Raw genomic sequence first — 20,000 nt, forward strand, 5'->3', positions numbered from 1 at the left:
AGTGGTTAAAGCGTTGGACTTTCAGTCTGAGGGTCCCGGGTTCGAATCACGGTAAAGGCGCCTGGTGGGTAAAGGGTGAAGATTTTTCCGATCTCCCAGGTCAACATATGTGCAGACCTGCTAGTGCCTGAACCCCCTTCGTGTGTATACGCACGCAGAAGATCAAATACGCACGTTAAAGACCCTGTAACCCATGTCAGTGTTCGGTGGGTTATAAAGACACGAAATTACCCAGCATGCATGAACCACGACAGAGTCATCGGCAAATCGATGTTGGTCGTGTAACGGAAAGAAGAAGAAGAAGAAGCACGATTGTACAAACCATGCCGGAGGCATTCGGATTTCTTCCGTATAAAACTTGATGCGCTGAAGATAAAGTATAGTAAAAATGTTACATGCATCTGTGGTAAGCAGTTCAGTTTGCATCATTGTTTGTTTCACTGCCAGCAGTTACGTACCTTCTTGCCCAAGTATTTCAAAGAGAATAATAATTCTGCAGATGATTTTTTTGTAAAGTTATTTCTGACGAGGTTCTTATGGTCGAACTTTCACAGGCATTAGTTCATAGCCCCTATTTCTACATTCCTTTAATGCACTTCAGAATTGTGTGAATGGTTTCTGATTATTATCATTATTATTATTGAATCGTTACTGTTAAATGTAATTGCATGTTAGTTATACATTTTACGGTAGTTTTCTAGTTTACCTTTTTTTCTGTCTTCCTCTTCCCGCCCCCCTCCCCCCCCCCCCCCCACCACCACCTTCCTCCCCCCATGCCCCCCCCCCCCCTTTTTATTTATTTATTTATTTTTTAACGTCTAATATCACTGATAGTGAAAAGACGCTAAACTAAAGAACGAACGAATGCCTGAGGCCTTGATCTCCCAGTGAAGGGGGGGGGGAGGGGGGGGGGGGGGGGGCGAGGGGGGGGGGGGGGACTAATTTTAATTTCTCTTTCGAAACGCCTGTGCACTTGTCAAGCAGCTGCGAAGTGCCCAAGTAACATAAGTGCTTGTTTGATAGTTGTGGTACACGGTACACATTCACGCGCTTGCATGGAGACACACACACACAAGCACGTGTGCAAGCACCTTTACACACACACCACACACACACACACACACACACGCACGCACACGCATACACATACATACACACATGCACGCACGCCCATATACACATACTTATCAATATTTATATAAAACACACACACACACACACACACGCGCGCACACGCGCACACGCACACACACACACACATTTTAAAGGACAGTTGCACTTGAAAGCACTGGCGTTTGAACACCACCTCCACCACCATCACCCCCGTAAAGATGTGGCAGGTTCAGTTCTTGTTCCCTCTTCAACCCACTCCTTTCCAACTTCGTTTCGTGTCGACCACGTCGGTACATATAGACATACATACATACATGTGTGTGTGTGTGTGTGTGTGTGTGTGTGTGTGATTCCAATTCTCGCTGTCTCAGTCTCTCTGTCTCTCTCTTCTTCCCCCCCCCCCCCACTCTTATCTCCCTTGAATTTCACACACTCACTCTTTACGAAAAACGAAGGGAGTGGAGTTTGAGGAGGGTGTGAATGTCAGCTGACTCAAGCCGTGAGGTTTCGTGTTGACAAAACGTATGACCGGAACAACCCTGAGGCCCAGTTTACCTGAAACAAATGGAATGAACTATTCTAACGAAGCCCAGTCGTGCCCACCACACGTTATATATATATATATATATATATATATATATATATATATATATATATATATATATATATATATATATATATATATATATATATATATATTGCATGTTACTCGAGTTTGTCAACACTGTATTAGAGCTTGACACAACAGGGCAAAGAGTAGTCCATAAACACAGCCCTGTGCTCATTAAACCCTGAAGGAAAAGTGTTCATGTCCAGAGGGTCGGTGTGTGGATCGAGCTTTCAGCCAAGACTCACTCGAGCCTCTCTAACCTCTGAGCTATTGGTTTGTTTTGGCTTCAGCTAGTTCGGCAGTGTGTTAGCTATAGAGCATGACAAATATGTAGGTAACAGTAAACTGAGAATCTGACCGCGCTTGTTCGAATCACGGCTCAACCACCGATATTTTCTCTCCCCCCGCCCCTTCCACTAGACCTTGAATACCCCCGAAAGCGGAGTATGGCTGCCTACATGGCGGGGTAAAAAAAACACGGTCATACACGTAAAAGCCCACTCGCGTATATACGAGTGAACGTGGGAGTTGCAGCCCACGAACAAAGAAGAAGAAGAAGAAGACTAGACCTTGAGTAGTGGTCATTCGGATGAGACGATAAACCGAGGTCCCGTGTGCAGCATGCACTTAGCGCACGTAAAAGAACCCACGTCAACAAAAAGGGTTGTTCCTGGCAAAATTCTGTAGAAAAATCCACTTCGATAGGGAAAACAAATAAAACTGCATGCAAAAAAAGAAAAAAAAGAAAAAAAAAAGAAAAAAAGGGGGAGAGCAGCTCGAATTTCACACAGACAAATCTGTTGTGATAAAAAGAGAAATACAAATACAAGTTGACAAAGATGACAATTCTTCGACAGCAAGTATGGTTGGCAAGTTGACAATGATGATTATCACGAGGTATGACGTTCAGGGCATAGAAACACGGTTCACTGAGTTTTGTTTTCACATAACTTGGGTCGACCGCGTTCAGTTGTCTGAGCTGTCAGCACGACATGTGGACGATAGGACAGCGGCCGGTGTCACAAGGCAAATGGCTTCAAGGCACAAGTTGAAAAAGATACACGACTCACTGAATATTGCATTATTCTGCTCACTGAAAACCCCTGAGTCCATTTCCTTTTTTCTTTTTGGATACTTTTTATTTAGCAAAAAGAAGCAGTGCCCAACAAATGATATGTTTTTGCACTATTGTTTCATCATAACTTGACATAATTAATCAGTTAAAAGAAGAATTCTGTTTACTATTATTAGAAAACATTCACCATATGTTAACTTGGTAGCAATGGGGCGGTTGTAGCTCTGTGATGTCTCCTGTGAACTATGTTATCTGACATGTGTGTGTGTGTGTGTGTGTGTGAAAATACCCTTGCTAATTATTAGCATACTTGTGTAATATGCAACTTGTCACAGGAAAATTGTCATGGTGATGATGTTGAAGAGAAAATATAACCTTCATTGCAAGGAAAAAAGAATATTGCATTGTAAGATGTATTTATTCATGTATTGATCACGTTCAAAAGTTTGACAGCCAGTACGACCCACCAAAAGACACACACACAAAAAAGTGTGTATCAAGGCATAGCTTAAATAAGTTACACGGATCACTGAGTGTGTGTGAAGGCATAGCTTAAAAAAATTACACGAATCAATGAGTATTGTGGGTCAACCTAACATGGGTTGACCACGTTCAGTTGTCTGACGGGCCCTGTCTGGCCGCCAATACGACTCACGATTACACGATTACGGTAGGCCGCTGGTACCCATTTTCTGGGCTTGTTTGCAAACGGCATCGAAAGCCTCTCGGACGCACGCGTGGACGTCTATTAACGGAAAAGAAGTCGTTACTTATATACAAAAGGTTCTGGTTAGATTAATCCGCAACAGGCTGTGTAGTCCTTCACAAACTATGCTTTTTCTGGTGTATCTGCCTTAAGATATGGTGTCCCACAGGGGTCCGTCCTAGGTCCTGTTCTTTTCGTGCTGTATGCGGCTCCTGTGTCGGATGTCATCAGTCATCATGCGATGTCGCATGACAGCTTTGCTGATGACACACAACTTTATCAGTCAGCTTCCGTAGCTGAATTTGATGCACTGGTGACTCAAAAACGGGAGTGTATTGCTGGCCTAAAGGGCTGGATGACTCTCAACAAGCTGCAACTAAATGATGATAAGACTGAATTTATGATAGCCTGTCCAAAGAAGTTTCGTCAACAACCTTCCTTTCCTGACTCTGTTCTGATCAATAGCACATCTGTTTCACTTTCTCCTTCTGTTCGTAGTCTTGGTGTAATCCTAGACCAGTCTCTTTCCTTCCAACAGCACATTTCGAATATCTGTAAAGCTGCCTATTTGGAACTGCGTAGAATCAGCTCTGTCCCCCACTATCTCTCAACCGATCCAACCAAGACACTTGAATGCTCTCTGGTTCTCTGAAGATTGGATTACTGCAATTCTCTTTTGGCCGGCCTTCCCAAATATCTGTTAGACAGACTCCAACGAATTCAGAATAACGCTGCCAGACTCATTTGCAGAGCTTCTAAATTTGACCATGTTTCTCCTCTCCTTCAGTCTCTCCACTGGTTGCCTGTTTCTGATCGAATCCACTCTGACCTTTTCTGCAGTCAACGGGTCTGGCCCCAAGTATCTTTCTTAACTCCTCCATATCTATACCCCATCTCGCCAGCTCCGTTCTTCCTCTGATACTCGACTTCTCAGGGTACCTCACGTCAGAAGTAAGACATATGGATACAGATCGTTTTCTTTTCAATCGCCAAAGACGTGGAACAAGCTCCCTGATAACCTCCGTCATTTTGATTCCCACGCATCTTTTAAATCTCGTTTCAAAACTCACCTTTTCCCTCAGCAATAAGTTCAATTGTGGCAGGTCCACTTCCTTTGCGTTAGCTGTGCTTGACTATGTGTGTATACATACGTATGTGTACTTAACTACACGCATGTATACGGATGTGTATTATGTGTGTGTGTTTATGTAAGTTTGTGCCTGCCTATGTGTGCGTATGTGTTAGGGTAGCTGTTAGATACTCATGTATGTTAAAATGTATGTATGTATGCATTGTGTGTGTGTGTGTGTGTGTGTGTGTGTGTGTGTGTGTGTGTGTGTGTGTGTAGTCACATTTTGGTGTGTGTATGTAACGTTGATGTAATGTTTTATGTTAACAAAAACGTTTTTGTAAAGCACCTAGAGCAGATTTCTGGATAGTGTGCAAAAAAAGTATCCATTATTATTATTATTATTATTAAAACGATTAAGACGGGAATGTGAATGTATATACACAAGTTTGAGTTTGTGTCAGTATTTGTAATGAAACTATTCTCGATTCCAAACGTGTCTTAAAAGGGATATCTTTGTGGGGCATTCCATGCATCTAGCAAGGGGCTTGAAACAGAAACGGGAATTTGCAAAGTGAAAGAGAAATTCAAAGAGAATACGGGAACGTTGTCGGTGTCCGATCTGCGATACGGGACGTATACGGCTGTTCGATCGAAAGCGGTCAGAGTGCGCAATCACCGGTAATTTGAAGTGAAGACGGAATGAACTGTACCGTGCTTCACGACAGGATGAAAACCAGAGTGGTGGACGAGACAATGGGTTCCAGTCCTAACATGAACAACTGTGTACTAACAGAGAGAATGGCGATCCGTGAATATTTTGCATTTTTATGTCTCCCCAGAAAACACTCCACAGCAGGCACTGGTTCAATAACAGGTGCGTGACTGGAGCCATTGTTTATGACGGAATGAACTGCAGTTTTTAAGGAACTACTGGTTTGGCAGTAGGTGCGTTACTGGGGCCACCGTTTATGACGGAATGAACTGGAATTGTTAAGGGGACATTGGCTTGGATACATGTTACCCAACGGGTGCTCCGGTCAGAGAAGCAGCTCCACAGCAGGGTCCCTGTCCTGTGTCGTCACAGTGCCCTCGTTCCACAGTGCAGTCTCCAGTCCGGGGATCAGGCGGCGGCCTCGTCATGCGTGTTTGGGAAGCTGCCCTCGTGGTGTGACAGTGCCGGCAATGATTTTCTGCACAACACAATATGTGTATGTACTTACAATCACACACACACACACACACACACACACACACACACACACACACACACACACACACACACACACACACACACAGAGTGACATACACACACACAGTGACACACACACACACCGGCAGAGTACACACATAATCACACACACACACACACACACACACACACACACACACACACACACACACACACAGTGACATACACACACACAGTGACACACACACACCCCGGCAGAGTACACACATAATCACACACACACACACACACACACACACACACAGTGACATACACACACCCCGGCAGAGTACACACATAATCACACACACACACACACACACACACACACACACACACACACACACACACACACACACACACACACACACACACACACAGTGACATACACACACACAGTGACACACACACACCCCGGCAGAGTACACACATAAACACACACACACACACACACACACACACACACACACACACACACACACACACACACACACACGTTACTATGGTGTTTAGAAGCGAAAACATCTCACCCGTAGACAAAACGGCACCCGCTTCAGACTCACACGTGGAAGGCGGAAAGAAGGGATCCGTATGTAAAGTTTCCATCGTGCCTTTGATTCCGTCTGAAAATAGTGAAAGATGTCAAACCAGATTTCTTCACCAGTCCTTGTTTTAGTCTGTCGTGATCTGTCATTCGTGAAATGGGTGGCCTGAAAGACTCACTTACCGGTGGGGTGTCCACACGAGCAGGGCGTGACGGCTGGGTATGCAGTGAAGATGGTGATGGTGCCAGCCTTTCATTTGCTCTGTGTGTTTCCTGCAACAACATACTGCTGTAGTATTAACAACTGCATTACATGGCAGTGTTGTACCGACACAGGACGGAATGAAGCGATATATTGTATCTCACATTTGGAGACAGAATGGAGCGCAAAGTTACTACTTGTGTGATTTTAGACGAATGTATACTAATATAATACAGGTTCTTTCCGTCTTTCATCATATGGCCCAGAGTGTCCCAACAACAACACTATAACCCACCCCCACGCCCCGCTCCCACCCTCCTCATACACACACGTTACAAAGGTGTTTATGGATGAACAAATCTTACACAAAACGATAACACGGCACCCACTTGCGATCCACCTGTGGAACGCGGAAGTTTTCACCGTACAGTTTATTCCGTGTGAAAAAGAAAGTATTCAAACCAAATTTCCTCGACAGTTCTTGTTTTTTACTCTTTCGTTATCTGTCGTGAAATGGGTAACCTGAAATGTGCAACACCTTTGACTCACTCACCGGTGGGGTGTCCACACGAGCAGGCCGTGACGGCCCGGCATGCAGTGAAGGTGGTGATAGTGCCAGCCTTTCAGCTGCTCTGTATGATGGCTGCAACATAATACTTCAGTGTTCGTGGCTGTATCACATGGCAGTGTTGTAGGCTTACTGAGGTAAAACGGAATGAATCGATATTGAAACAAACATCATGTGAAAATCAGTTTCACGTTTGTCATAGACAGAATGGAGCGCAGTTTTAATTCTTTTGTGTTCTCTATAATTTATCTGTTCAAAGTGTGTGATTCTGGACGAATGTAACAGACATTCTTTCCGTCTTTTATTATATACCCCATAGTGTCCCAACACCATCACCATACCCCCCCCCCCCACACACACACACAGACTTGTATACACACAGCCTCACTACACGCACACATGATGGCACAGACTTGCACAGCGTCGCAAAGTTGACAATGAAAATAATAAAACAGCTTGCATGAAACACTGACGTGTGTGTGTGACGGAAAAAGAGGATGACCGCAGTCTCCTGTAGAGGGTCCGTTTCTTTCGGCCCGTTTCGTTGTACGTCCTTGCTGTGTCGGTTCTGACAGCACTGACCGGGTACACGTGGAGATCCACACACTCGGATTTCCATTCCCTGTATTGCAGTGCTCAAATGCGTTGCACAGATAACTTCACATTAAAAATAAGCGGGACTGGGGGGACCTTCCTTAACAATATAACGATGTGCTGTGCAGAAAAGCACATATCGAAACTGGAAAGTGCATTTTGACGACCGAGTACCTGTGCAGTGTGTGTGTGTGTGTGTGTGTGTGTGTTCATTCCCTGATAGTGTGTGTAGGGCTGAAACTTCGTTCCGGGATTGTGTGTATCGCTGACAACTGACTTCATTCCGTAGTTTGGTGCGTGTTCACTGACAACTTCATTCCATCAAAGTGTGTGTGGGGCTTTGTGCAAAACATGTGGTTTCGTGAATCGGTAAGTACAATCGCAAACCCTTTGTGTCGTCATACACTTACGTTTTCAGCCTCGCGCGAAGGACACCTACACTTCATTCCGCCGTTTACAGTTTCGAAGTGCACAACTCTTGCGCACTTACCGCTTGCCATCGGAATTACGCATGACCGTTTACAAATAAATCAGACGGACGAAATCGAAAATACCCGTCCGTGACATTTTCTCCTTCAGTTTGCGTATCCCCCATTCTTTCCAAGCCCCTTGCTAGGTGTAGAAGTCTTACAGACAGATATCACGCAGTCATTCTAGCAATATTATAGATGTTTTCACCTTGGTGTCTAGTCAAGCTCTGATCTTTAATTCTCATAATTCAGTCTCCTCTGTTTCACACATTCGATGCTTGTTCACAATGATCAGTATTCAGATTAGGATAAGAGAGATAATGGACAATACACATGCTAAGGGTAAGGTTAAACAAGATAGATTGTTACTGAGAACGTAACTCACTCGTGCATACACACACTTCTACCACATCTCTCTTCTAATGACATTAAAAAAAAATGATTAAGTAACCAACAAAATTAATTTATCTCAACAAGTGGAATAAACATACAAAATTAATTCATCTCAACAAGTGCAATGATTACACAGAAAAACCATACCCAATATATACAGAAAATCTAACTATGCTAATGCATCACTGTTTGAAAGTGACAAAAATAGACAGCAACTTTAACGAACTTCCCCCTTCCCCCAAAATTTCAAACATAAATTGCAGACGTCCATATAATTCAATTCAATAGCACAGTTACGAAAAAATAGAAACCACTCATTGGTCTCATAGATCCACGTGATCCCAACATGTCTGATGCATGCTGGAAAGCTGCTTTTCTTCTCAGGCCAGCCTGTTCGTACATGCTGGAAAGCTGCTTTCCTTCTCAGGCCAGCCTGTTCGTACATGCTGGAAAGCTGCTTTCCTTCTCAGGCCAGCCTGTTCGTACATGCTGATGTAGTTGCTGAAGGGTTTCATCATGTGCTGTGGCCTTGCGGAACATCTGCAGCTTCTCGTCTGATATCGGCAAGCTGGTGATCATCATGTGGACCTGGGCATTCCAGTCTTCACTGGATGGGGATTGCTTGGGGAGAGCTGCTCTAGAAAGGGTGTCTGGAATGAACATCTCCCTGCCTGGCTTGTAGACAAGTGACACGTCATACTTCATCAAGCGGAGGAGCATCCGTAGTCGAGGTGGCGCTGATGGCAGGGGTTTCTTGAGGATGGATTGCAGAGGCTTGTGGTCCGTTTCCACTGTGACAGACTGTCCGTACACGTAGTAGTGGACATGCTCCGTTCCAAAGACGACTGCCAGCATTTCTTTTTCTATCTGGGCATATCTTCGTTCACAGTCTGTGAGAGAACGTGATGCAAAGGCGACTGGTTTGTTTTGTTGTCATCACTGCGTCAACTGACAGCTGTATTGGTTCGTTGGGGTCAAAGAACGCCAGCACAGGGGCCTGAGTGACCATCCGCTTGAGCTCCTTCACAGCTTGTTCATGCTGGTCAGTCCATTGCCACTCTGCGTCTTGTTTCAGCAGGTTGCGAAGAGGTGCCGTGACGTCAGAGAGGTTGGGAAGGAATTTTCACAGGTAGTTTACCATACACAGAAAACGTTCGAGTTCTTTGCGACTGGAAGGGCTAGGCATCGCTTTGATGGCCTCGGTATTTGAATCATCAGGTTTGATGCCATGTTCTGTGATGATATGGCCGACGAATTTGACTTCTTTCACACTTGGGCTACACTTTGAAGGCTTCAGCTTGATGTTCCTTGCTCTAGCAGTGTCCAGGACTTGCTTAAGTCTTGCATCATGCTCCTCTACGTCTTTGCCAGCAATCAACATTTCATCCATTTATGTCTCGACGCCTGGAATTTGCTCAAAAGCCTGGTGGAATCGTTTTGCAAACACCTCTGCTGATGAATTGAGGCCAAATGGAAATCTGAGGAATCTGAATCTCCCAAACGGCGTGTTGAATGTTGTCGGGTCAGCACAGGTCTTGTCCAGACGGATCTGCCAGAACGCTGAATTTGCATCCAAGACACTGAAGACCATGTTCCCGCTCTGTCTGCTGGCTATCTCTTCGATCGTTGGCAGCTGATAATGCTCCCGCTGAATTCCTCTGTTCAAGTCTCTGGGGTCAAGACAAAGGCGAAGTCCTCCTTCTTTCTTCTCGACGATCACAAGGGAGTTCACCCAGGCTGTTGGGTGGTCGACCTTCTCAATGGCGCCTTCACCTTGCATTCGCTGAAGTTCTTTCCGTAGATCTTCTCGTAATGCTGCTGGTACTTTTCTGAGTGCATGTACAACTAGGCGGACTGACTGGTCAACTCTGAGTGTGTGTTCTTCTTCCATGTTTCCAAGACCTTCGAAAACGTCTGCGTAAAATGCCAATGTTTTGTCGCTGATGATGTCAACAATAAGCTGAAAATTTTCTGTGTCTTGCTGTCAAGTCTACTTGCTGTTGAATAGATTTCAAATGATTGCCTGAAGCGTCGAAATGTTTCAACCAGGTTGCCAGTCAGTGACAGCTGCTGTGGTGGATGTAGGTGATCCATGTCTCTGACACCATGTAGAAGTCTTACATACAGACAGATATCATGCAGTCATTCTAGCAATATTATAGATGTTTTCACCTTGGCGTCCAGTCAATAGATCTGCTACTGGTAACCTGTAATCCAGTACAACCTGTTCAGGGTCGGGTTGCCGACGACTAAACCGGCACTTCCACCGCTCCCTTCTGGGACTGGTGAGGCGGGTGGCTAGACACCCTTATGGAGATCCATAAAAGGGCGTCGGCTCAGGATAGCCACCGACGGCCATCTAGCTCCACTGTGCTGTGTGCATGCCACACGCAGTTGGCCCCTGGGGTGTGTCTACCCATGTATGCGAAGTCTGGATCCGGCAGAATCTGCGGAAGAAACCTATCGGTTCAACGGAGAGGAAGGCGGTTACAGCAACGCACTGTGGAGTGCAGAGAGCAAGATGAGACACCGAAAGGATATCTTGGTCATCCACTGCATCCGTGCTCATCCTCCAGTCGTCTCGACTTAGTCTTGCCACTGGAAATTGGTGGACCCGGACGAGAGAGTGAGGTCGACGTTGCGCAACTCCTCTTCACTTTAAACAAACTCATCGCGCAAGTCATCAGTCATCATTTCGTGCGCAGATTGGACTATTCAGCCATCTGCGCACTCACAGATAGATTCATAAGCATCCTTCCCCCCACCCCACCACCACCCTCCCCCCATCCCCCATCCCCCATCTGGATGACAACGATGGTCATCATCGATCTCGATGGACACACCACCACCACCAGTCAAGCTCTGATCTTTAATTCTCATAATTCAGTCTCTCTCTGTTTCACACATTCGATGCTTGTTCACAATGATCAGTATTCAGATTAGGATAAGAGAGATAATTGACAATACACGTGCTAAGGGTAAGGTTAAACAAGATAGATTGTTACTTAGAACATAACTCACTCGTGCATACACACTTCTTCCACACCAGGTGCATGGAATGCCCCCAAAAGCATCCCTTTTTAGACACCTTTCTAACCGGGCCAAGTTTCATTTAAAATCGTCAACTATAGTAGACAATTCTCTATATATCTAATTAACATTTTTGCCCGTTTCGTAGTTTTTTCACGTATGTTTTGTACTGCAGACGGGCAAAAATGTTTTGTAGAATATTAGAATGTCGAACCAGAAAGGTGGACAACTTTTCAGTCCAAAGGGTATACCCATTTGGGTACACAGTGATTCCGACTTCAACATGGAAGAGTCGACGGGCAAAATTGTTAATATACTTCCACAACCTGAGTAGAGCCGACTGTCAGCTGGTTTTGGGCGCTCATCATTCGTTTCCTGTGTCATTCAGTTAAGCTTCTGTCACACACACACACACACACACACACACACACACACACACACACACACAGGGGCATGTAATCTTTCACGTGTATGACCGTACGTATGTTGTTGTTTTTTGTTGTTGTTTTTTTTACCCCGCCATGTTCTTGTTTCCATAACCCACCGAACGCTGACATGGATAACAGGATCTTTAACGTGCATGTTTATCTTTTGCATGGGTATATGCACGAAGAGGGTACAGCACTAAAAGGTCTTCACTTTCGTTGACTTAGGAGATTGAAAAAAATTCTCACGAAGTCGGTCGAAAAAGTGTATTTCCATTTTCGTTTCTTCCCAGTTCTAATATTAACCTTCACTGGCAACTTTTCAAAGTACACACTATTGTGGTTTTTCTTTTGGAAATTGTTTGCTTGTCGTTTTCCTCACTCGGGGGTTTAGAACATCATTGTGCCCACGAAAACGGAGTATGGCTGCCTACATGGCGGGGTTAAAAATGGTCATACACGTAAAAGCCCACTCGTGTACATACGAGTGAACCGTGGGATTAGCAGCCCACGAACGAAGAAGAAATAGGAGAAGGTCATTGAATCGTGAATAGTATCTGTCGATCAGGTTGGACTGGTCCATGTCCTTGCCTGAACCTGTTTCGATTCATTCGAGCAATGTGTGTCTATGGTGTGGAGGGGAGCCCAGCTTGGGGATTGAATGTCTTGGTCCCCCCCCCCCCCCACCTCTCTATCACCCCCAAGTCGTTCGGGCATATCATTTTGGAAAAGTCATTGCCAAAAATGGCGAAAAGAGTTGTCAACCTGCGCTTGTTTTCCCACCAGCACTTTGCATTTCACGTTTTTTTCTTCTTTTGTTGTCGTTGTCGTTGTTGTTTTATCGATGCTGTCCACACTGGCATATCTTTGGTTAGAGGGACAGTTCGCTTTCTCTCTGTGAGTTGTTTGAAAGTAGTGACTGACTGTTGACCAAGTATCGAAACCCAGAGCAGACTTTCCGCCAGAATGTTTGCATAGATAAAATAAACCTGAGAACATCGGGAAGATCATGATGTGAAGAAAGTCAGCTTGACGTGAAAAGCCGGACGTTCTCCATTGTATGCTTAGGACTTGAGCGAAAGTGGACTTCCGGTTAGTCCAGCAGGAGAAGGCGGGTGATCCACCCCTCGTTGTGACAGACTGTCCGAGTGGGACAGTACAGGAGGAGAGAGAGAGAGAGACAGAGACAGAGACAGAGAGATTGAGAGAGAGACAGAGAGAGGGATAGAGAGATAGAGAGAGAAACAGAGAGATAGAGAGAGAGACAGATAGAGACACACACAGATAGAGAGAAAGAGAGAGAGATAGAGAGAGAGACAGAGATAGAGACACAGAGAAAGAGAGGGAGACAGAGAGAGAGAGAGAGAGGGAGGGAGGATTTAAAAAAAAATCAAAACAGCACGCAGATTGAAAAGTTTATATCTAATTACATGGCTTTTGTTTCTTGGACAGTTTTGGGATTTCACTGCTGTTCATAAATAGTACATAAGAGACGGGGAGGGGGAAGGGTGCGGGGGGTGGGGGCGAGGGGGGCGGGGCGAGGAGGTACAGACAACCGCACAAAAAGAGAGAAAGGTACAAACAGACAGACAAACAAAGGGTTGCGCGGACAGACGGAGTGACAGACAGACAGACAAAGAACACAGTCTTAAGGGGGGCTTCGGCCCTGTGGCGACTGTGTCATTCAGTGTCAGTTTTCTGCGCCGTTCATCCATCACTGCGTCCCACATACCATCTGACAAGTGTCCGGTTGGGTGGGTCAGTTACCAGGACGGGGGGGCGGTGGGGGGCTGGGGGGGGGGGGGGCAAGGGGATACACTGAGTTGTTGATGCTATCTGTGTGTGTGTGTGTGTGTAGAGAGAGAGAGAGGGGGGGGGGGAACGGAGGCATAAGTTGTGTGTGAGGGGGCAAGGGAGAGAGAGAGAGAGTAACTGCGTTTGTGTTACGTTGTGATATGTTGATATGTTCCTCATGTCCCCCCAACGACCCCAGCAGTCGAGGGAATAAGTGATAAGTGAGTGATGAGTGATATATGTGTGCGCGCGTACGTGCTTGCTTGTGTTCCGTTTTTGGATACAGTTGAGACAAAGTGGTTTGCGTGATTCAACTTTTTTGTTCTTTGTCTCTCCCTCTCCCTGTTTTCAGTCCTACTCCCCCCCTCCGCCATCTCTTTCTCTCGACTGGTTTGTCTCTGTCTCTGTGTCTGTCTCTCTGTGTGTGTCTGTCTCTGTTGTCTGTGTCAGTCTCAATTATCTTTCTTGCCTTTCTTGGCTCGTCCATCTCGCTCGGTGGTTGACTCTCTCTTCCAGGTTCTTAGCTTCCCTCTTTTCTTTCTCTTGCCACCCTTGATCCTTCCCCCTCCCCTCCCCTCCCCTCCCCCTCCCATCCTACAAGCTGTTCTCATCTGAGCTGGATTCTTTCACACAGTCAGAATTTATAGTCAAGATATCTCCGTGTTCTTCTTTCATCCTTTTATTCGGGGGAAGAAAAAAAAAGGGGGGAGGGGGAGAGGGATTAGGGGGGGAGGGAACACCTGCATAATGAGAGGGTGAGAACGTCTCCTGTCGGGTTGACATGGGTGGGGGGGATTTCCACCTGCCTTTTTGGAACGCTGTGGCTGTTTGCCTCTGATGAGAGGGAAGGGGTTGTTGTGTGAGGTGTGTTGGGTGGGGTGGGGTGGGGTGGGGTGGGGTGGGTGGGTAGGGTGTTGGGAGGGCGGGGGGGGGGGGGGTCCTTCTTGAGATGTGTTGTGGTAGGCTTACCTGAGGTATGTTATGGTAGGCTTACCTGACATGTGTAATGGCGGAGTTGTGCATTATGGTTGGGTTACCTGAGGTGTGTTATGGTGGGGTTACCTGAGGTGTGTTATGGTGGGGTTACCTGAGGTGTGTTATGGTGGGGTTACCTGAGGTGTGTTATGGTGGGGTTACCTGAGGTGTGTTATGGTGGGGTTACCTGGGGTGTGTTATGGTAGGCTGACCTGAGGTGTGTTATGGTGGGGTTACCTGAGGTGTGTTATGGTTGGGTTACCTGAGGTGTGTTATGGTGGGGTTACCTGAGGTTTGTTATGGTGGGGTTACCTGGGGTGTGTTATGGTAGGCTGACCTGAGGTGTGTTATGGTGGGGTTACCTGAGGTGTGTTATGGTTGGGTTACCTGAGGTGTGTTATGGTGGGGTTACCTGAGGTGTGTTATGGTGGGGTTACCTGAGGTGTGTTATGGTGGGGTTACCTGAGGTGTGTTATGGTAGGCTGACCTGAGGTGTATTATGGTAGGCTTACCTGAAGTGTGTTATGGTGGGGTTACCTGGCGTGGGTCATGATGATAATAATAATAATAGTTTATTTATATTGCGCCTTTCATTAAAAATACAGTAATGCTCAAAGCACATTACACGAATAAAATATAACAAAACTAAAAACTCTACACAAAATCACAACCACATGTTAAAAAAAAAAATCTCAAAAACCTCCAAAAACCATTCCGTGTGAACAAAACAGTCACCGTAAACAGCCGCGAAGTGGACCAAATATCTTCTACGTAATTAAAAAACAAGCATCAAAGCATGCACAGACGAAATGCACACACACACACCCACCCCCCCCCCCCCACACACACCCACACTCACGCATGCACATAGAGACACACACGCGCGCGCACAGACACACACATCATTACGATAATATATGCACACATGTCCGAATAACACACACACACACACATACACACACACACAACACACAACACATACGCACACGTACACACACGCACGCGCGTGCGCTCAAATGAGATTCATACTGTAACAGCAGGATAGGGTGATCTGGGGTGTGTTATGGTGGAGTTGTGCGTTATGGTAGGCTGACCTTAGGGGTGTGATGGTAGTGTTGTCGGCTATGGCAGGCTTACCTGAGGTGTGTTATGGTGGGGTTGTGCGTTATGGTAGGGCTATCTGAGGTGTGTTATGGTGGGGTTGTGCGTTATGGAAGGGTTATCTGAGGTGTGTTATGGTGGGGTTACCTGAGGTGTGTTATGGTAGGCTTACCTGAGGTGTGTTATGGTAGAGTTGTGCGTTATGGTGGGGTTACCTGAGGTGTGTTATGGTAGGGTTACCTGAGGTGTGTTATGGTGGGGTTACCTGAGGTGTGTTATGGTAGGGTTACCTGAGGTGTGTTATGGTAGGTTTACCTGAGGTGTGTTATGGTGGGGTTGTGTGTTATGGTAGGGTTACCTGAGGTGTGTTATGGTGGGGTTACCTGAGGTGTGTTATGGTGGGGTTACCTGAGGTGTGTTATGGCAGGCTTACCTGAGGTGTGTTATGGTGGGGTTGTGCGTTATGGTAGGGTTATCTGAGGTGTGTTATGGTGGGGTTACCTGAGGTGTGTTATGGTAGGCTTACCTGAGGTGTGTTATGGTAGAGTTGTGCGTTATGGTGGGGTTACCTGAGGTGTGTTATGGTGGGGTTACCTGAGGTGTGTTATGGTAGGGTTACCTGAGGTGTGTTATGGAAGGGTTACCTGAGGTGTGTTATGGTGGGGTTGTGTGTTATGGTAGGGTTACCTGAGGTGTGTTATGGTGGGGTTACCTGAGGTGTGTTATGGTGGGGTTACCTGAGGTGTGTTATGGTAGAGTTGCGCGTTATGGTGGGGTTACCTGAGGTGTGTTATGGTAGGGTTACCTGAGGTGTGTTATGGTGGGGTTACCTGAGGTGTGTTATGGAAGAGTTGTGTGTTATGGTATAATTACCTGAGTTGTGTTACGGGTAGGGTCACGTGAGGTGTGTTATGATAGGATTTACCTGAAGTGTGTTATGGAAAGGTTACCTGAGGTGTGCTGTGATAGGAGTTACCTGAAGTGTGTTATGGAAAAGTTACCTGAGATGTGCTATGATAGGATTTACCTGAAGTGTGTTATGGAAAGGTTACCTGAAGTGCGCTGTGATAGGATTTACCTGAAGTGTGTTATGGAAAGGTTACCTGAAGTGTGCTGTGATAGGAGTTACCTGAAGTGTGTTATAGAAAGGTTACCTGAGGTGTGTTGTGATAGGATTGACCTGAAGTGTGTTATCGAAAGGTAACCTGAGATGTGCTATGATAGAGATTTACCTGAGCTGTGTTATGGTAGGATTTACTTGACGTGTGTTGTGCAAGGGTTGCCTGAGGTGTGTTATGGTAGGGTTTACCCTATGCCGCAGTGGCATATTCGGGTATAGGGTATCACAAGGTGTTCTGGGGGGAAGGATAGCATGAGGTGTGTTTGGGTTTGGGTGTCTAGAGATGAGCTGAAAAAGCGTTATCGTGAGACGTGTTGGGCTGGGGTCACGCGAGGTGTTGCTGGGACAGAGTTACCTGAGGTTTGTCAGGTCAGTGTCCTTTGGGGAGGTCGTGAGGTAGAGTTACCTCAGGGATAGGATTTCTGGGGCGCAGGCGTGCCCTCTGCGTTTGCCCAGGGTCTCGCCTGTATGTGTGTGGGGGGGTGTGGGGTGTGGGGTGTGGGTGTGCGTGGTGATTGTGTGTGTGTGTGTGTGTGAGAGAGAGAGAGAGAGAGAGAGAGAGAGAGAGAGACAACGTGAAAGTGTGTGTATCCAAAAAAAAAAAAGAGAAACAACAAAACAGAGAAAAAAAAATGTTTTGTTTTGAAATACCAATTTTCATTCAATGGTCGTGTGTTTGTGTGTGTGTGTGTGTGTGTGTGTGTGTGTGTGTGTGTGTGTGTGTGTGTGTGTGTGTGTGTGTGTTTATGCTCGTTTGCGTATGTGCTTCATATGAACACGTGAATGTGGCTTGTGTTTTTGTGACATTCTGTGAAAGATCTTTCGTCTTTTGAAACACGCGCACTCGCGCTTCGTTCGCACAAACACTCAAACGATTCGCACACACACACACACACACGCACACACACACACACGCACACACACACACACACACACACGCACACACACACGCACGCACGCACACACACACACACACACACACACACACACACACACACACACACACGAATAAACACAAATGTGTCGGGTAGGTACCGGTGACAAAAGGTCACCTGGTACCGGGTACATTTTAGGTTCGTTTAATACCCGGCCAAGGAAGGAAACGCATCACTTGAGCGCACCGGTTTACAACGAACAGGTCGTAAAAGGGGAACGCGTTTCCCCCCCGCTGTGAGCTCGATATGTACAGGTCGTGAAAACAGACCCTTCACGAAAAGCTGTATACGTTTCATGTCGCTTGTGTTTGCCTTGAATCGCCATCCCTATTGTGTCTTTTGATCGCTTTTTTTTTGGTCTGTCTCTCGCCTTCTCTGTCTCGCTCTCTCTCTGTCTCGCTCTGTCTGTCTGTCTCTGTCTCTGTCTGTCTCCTCTCTGTCTCTATCTCTGTCTTTTCGTCTCTGTTTGTCTGTTTGTCTGTCTCTCCCTCCCTCCCCCCCCTCTCTATCTGCCTCTCTGTGCCTCTCCCTCTCTCTCCTCTCTCAACCCCTCTCTCTCTCTGCCTCTCCCTCTCTCTCACTCCCTCTCCCTCTCTCTCCCCTCTCTCTGCCTCTCTCTCTCCCTCAACCCTCTCAATTATCCGTCTCTCTCTCTCTCTGTTTCTGTTTCTTTCTGACTCTCTTGTCTCCGTCTTTCTCTCTCTCTCGCATTCTGTCCCACCCTTTGGCTCATTCTCTCTCTCTCTCTCTCTCTCTCTCTCTCTCTCTCTCACACACACACTCTCTCTTTCCCTCCCTCCCTCTCTGTTGAAGGCCTAATTTCTTTCTTTCGAAGGCATAATATATGTATATATATGTATGTGGATTGATTGACCTTAAGAGTGTGAAGCCGATAGGTCGTTAAACTCAACTCTACCGTGGAGTGATGGTCTAGAGGTAACGCGTCCGCCTAGGAAGCGAGAGAATCTGAGCGCGCTGGTTCGAATCACGGCTCAGCCGCTGATATTTTCTCCCCCTCCACTAGACCTTGAGTGGTGGTCTGGACGCTAGTCATTCGGATGAGACGATAAACCGAGGTCCCGTGTGCAGCATGCACTTAGCGCACGTAAAAGAACCCACGGCAACAAAAGGGTTGTTCCTGGCAAAATTCTGTAGAAAAATCCACTTCGATAGGAAAAACAAATAAAACTGCACGCAGGAAAAAATACCAAAAAATGGTTGGCGCTGTAGTGTAGATTTTTTTGACTGTCCTGTTGTAGTGCGACAAAGCTGCATTCTTAGCCCAGTATTATTTTCAATATTCATAAATGACATTACAACTGCCTTAGAAGCTAATGGTGTTCATGGCATCCAACTGCTTCCAAATGTACTCACGCTTAGTTGTTGTTTGCGGATGACATAGTTCTCATTTCAGATACACCACGAGGTCTTCAGAATCAGCTTGATATTCTTAACAGTGCATGTAAAGACCTACATTTGATCATTAACAAAGATAAAACAAAGGCAATGGTTTTTAGAACGGGAGGTTTTTTGAGTAGATATGAGAAATGGAATCTTAATGGAAATGATCTAGAAGTTGTAAATGAGTACAACTATTTGGGTTTTATCTTTTCTACAAAAAGGAGTGTTTGCAAAGGGGTAGATGCATTGGCTGTCAAAGGCAAACGAGCTTGTTTCGATTGTGTTAAGTATGTAAGTAAGTTAAGTGAAATGACTAAAACATGTTTCTTTAGAATTTTTGATACCCAAATTCAGCCTGTTCTTTTCTATGCTTCAGAAGTATGGGGGTTACAAAGACTGAAAAATATTGAGAAAGTCCACACACTTGCAGTTTAAAGATATCTTAATGTACCACTGAAAAGTTTGTGTATGGAGAGACAGGTCGCTACCCATTATGTGTCAACAGTGCAGTCAGATGTATCAGATACTGGTTAAGAGTATGAAAAATGGACAACAGACGTCTCCCCAAACAGGCATACACCATGCTAGTTACTCTAGACAACAATGGCAAAAAGTGTTGGGTCTCTCGCAAAAAAGTTACACTC

General features: G+C 45.9%; 2 protein-coding genes across 4 annotated transcripts in view; one reads left to right on the forward strand and one right to left on the reverse strand.

The window, feature by feature from the left end:
• LOC143296878 (sodium- and chloride-dependent neutral and basic amino acid transporter B(0+)-like) overlaps positions 1 to 20,000 on the forward strand; it is a 77,260-nt gene that overhangs the window by 3,589 nt on the left and 53,671 nt on the right. The window contains exon 1 of one of the 2 annotated variants that reach the window (XM_076608857.1): positions 7,926 to 8,081. The exons of the other annotated variant lie outside the window; for it this stretch is intronic. Within the exon in view, the coding sequence (XP_076464972.1) occupies positions 8,064 to 8,081 (18 nt within the window). The 5' untranslated portion in view covers positions 7,926 to 8,063. Of the gene's footprint in view, positions 1 to 7,925; positions 8,082 to 20,000 lie in introns of those variants that run through there. 2 annotated transcript variants of the gene reach the window in all.
• Positions 5,004 to 7,808, reverse strand: LOC143296879 (uncharacterized). 2 transcript variants are annotated; one of them, XM_076608858.1, is made up of 5 exons: positions 7,592 to 7,808; positions 7,104 to 7,193; positions 6,532 to 6,621; positions 6,335 to 6,427; positions 5,004 to 5,766 (listed from the first exon to the last, which is right to left on the reverse strand). In XM_076608858.1, exons 1-4 carry the CDS (start codon positions 7,735 to 7,737, stop codon positions 6,364 to 6,366), a joined length of 390 nt encoding a protein of 129 aa, XP_076464973.1. In that variant the 5' UTR covers positions 7,738 to 7,808; the 3' UTR covers positions 5,004 to 5,766; positions 6,335 to 6,363. The 2 variants fall into 2 exon arrangements, with proteins under 2 accessions (XP_076464973.1, XP_076464974.1); XM_076608859.1 differs by lacking the exon at positions 7,592 to 7,808 and having other exon boundaries at positions 7,104 to 7,436.

Source organism: Babylonia areolata, chromosome 22, assembly GCF_041734735.1.
Source record: "Babylonia areolata isolate BAREFJ2019XMU chromosome 22, ASM4173473v1, whole genome shotgun sequence".
NCBI lineage: Eukaryota > Metazoa > Mollusca > Gastropoda > Neogastropoda > Buccinidae > Babylonia > Babylonia areolata.

Excerpts from the sequence above, each read along its gene's own strand:
- LOC143296879 (XM_076608858.1), bottom strand. The coding sequence starts at position 7,737 with ATGGAAATCCGAGTGTGTGGATCTCCACGTGTACCCGGTCAGTGCTGT. Across the intron at positions 7,194-7,591 it reads TTTTTCCGTCACACACACAC|CCATCATACAGAGCAGCTGA; the intron begins GTCAGTGTTTCA and ends ATTATGTTGCAG. Across the intron at positions 6,622-7,103 it reads CTCGTGTGGACACCCCACCG|GAAACACACAGAGCAAATGA; the intron begins GTGAGTGAGTCA and ends ATGTTGTTGCAG.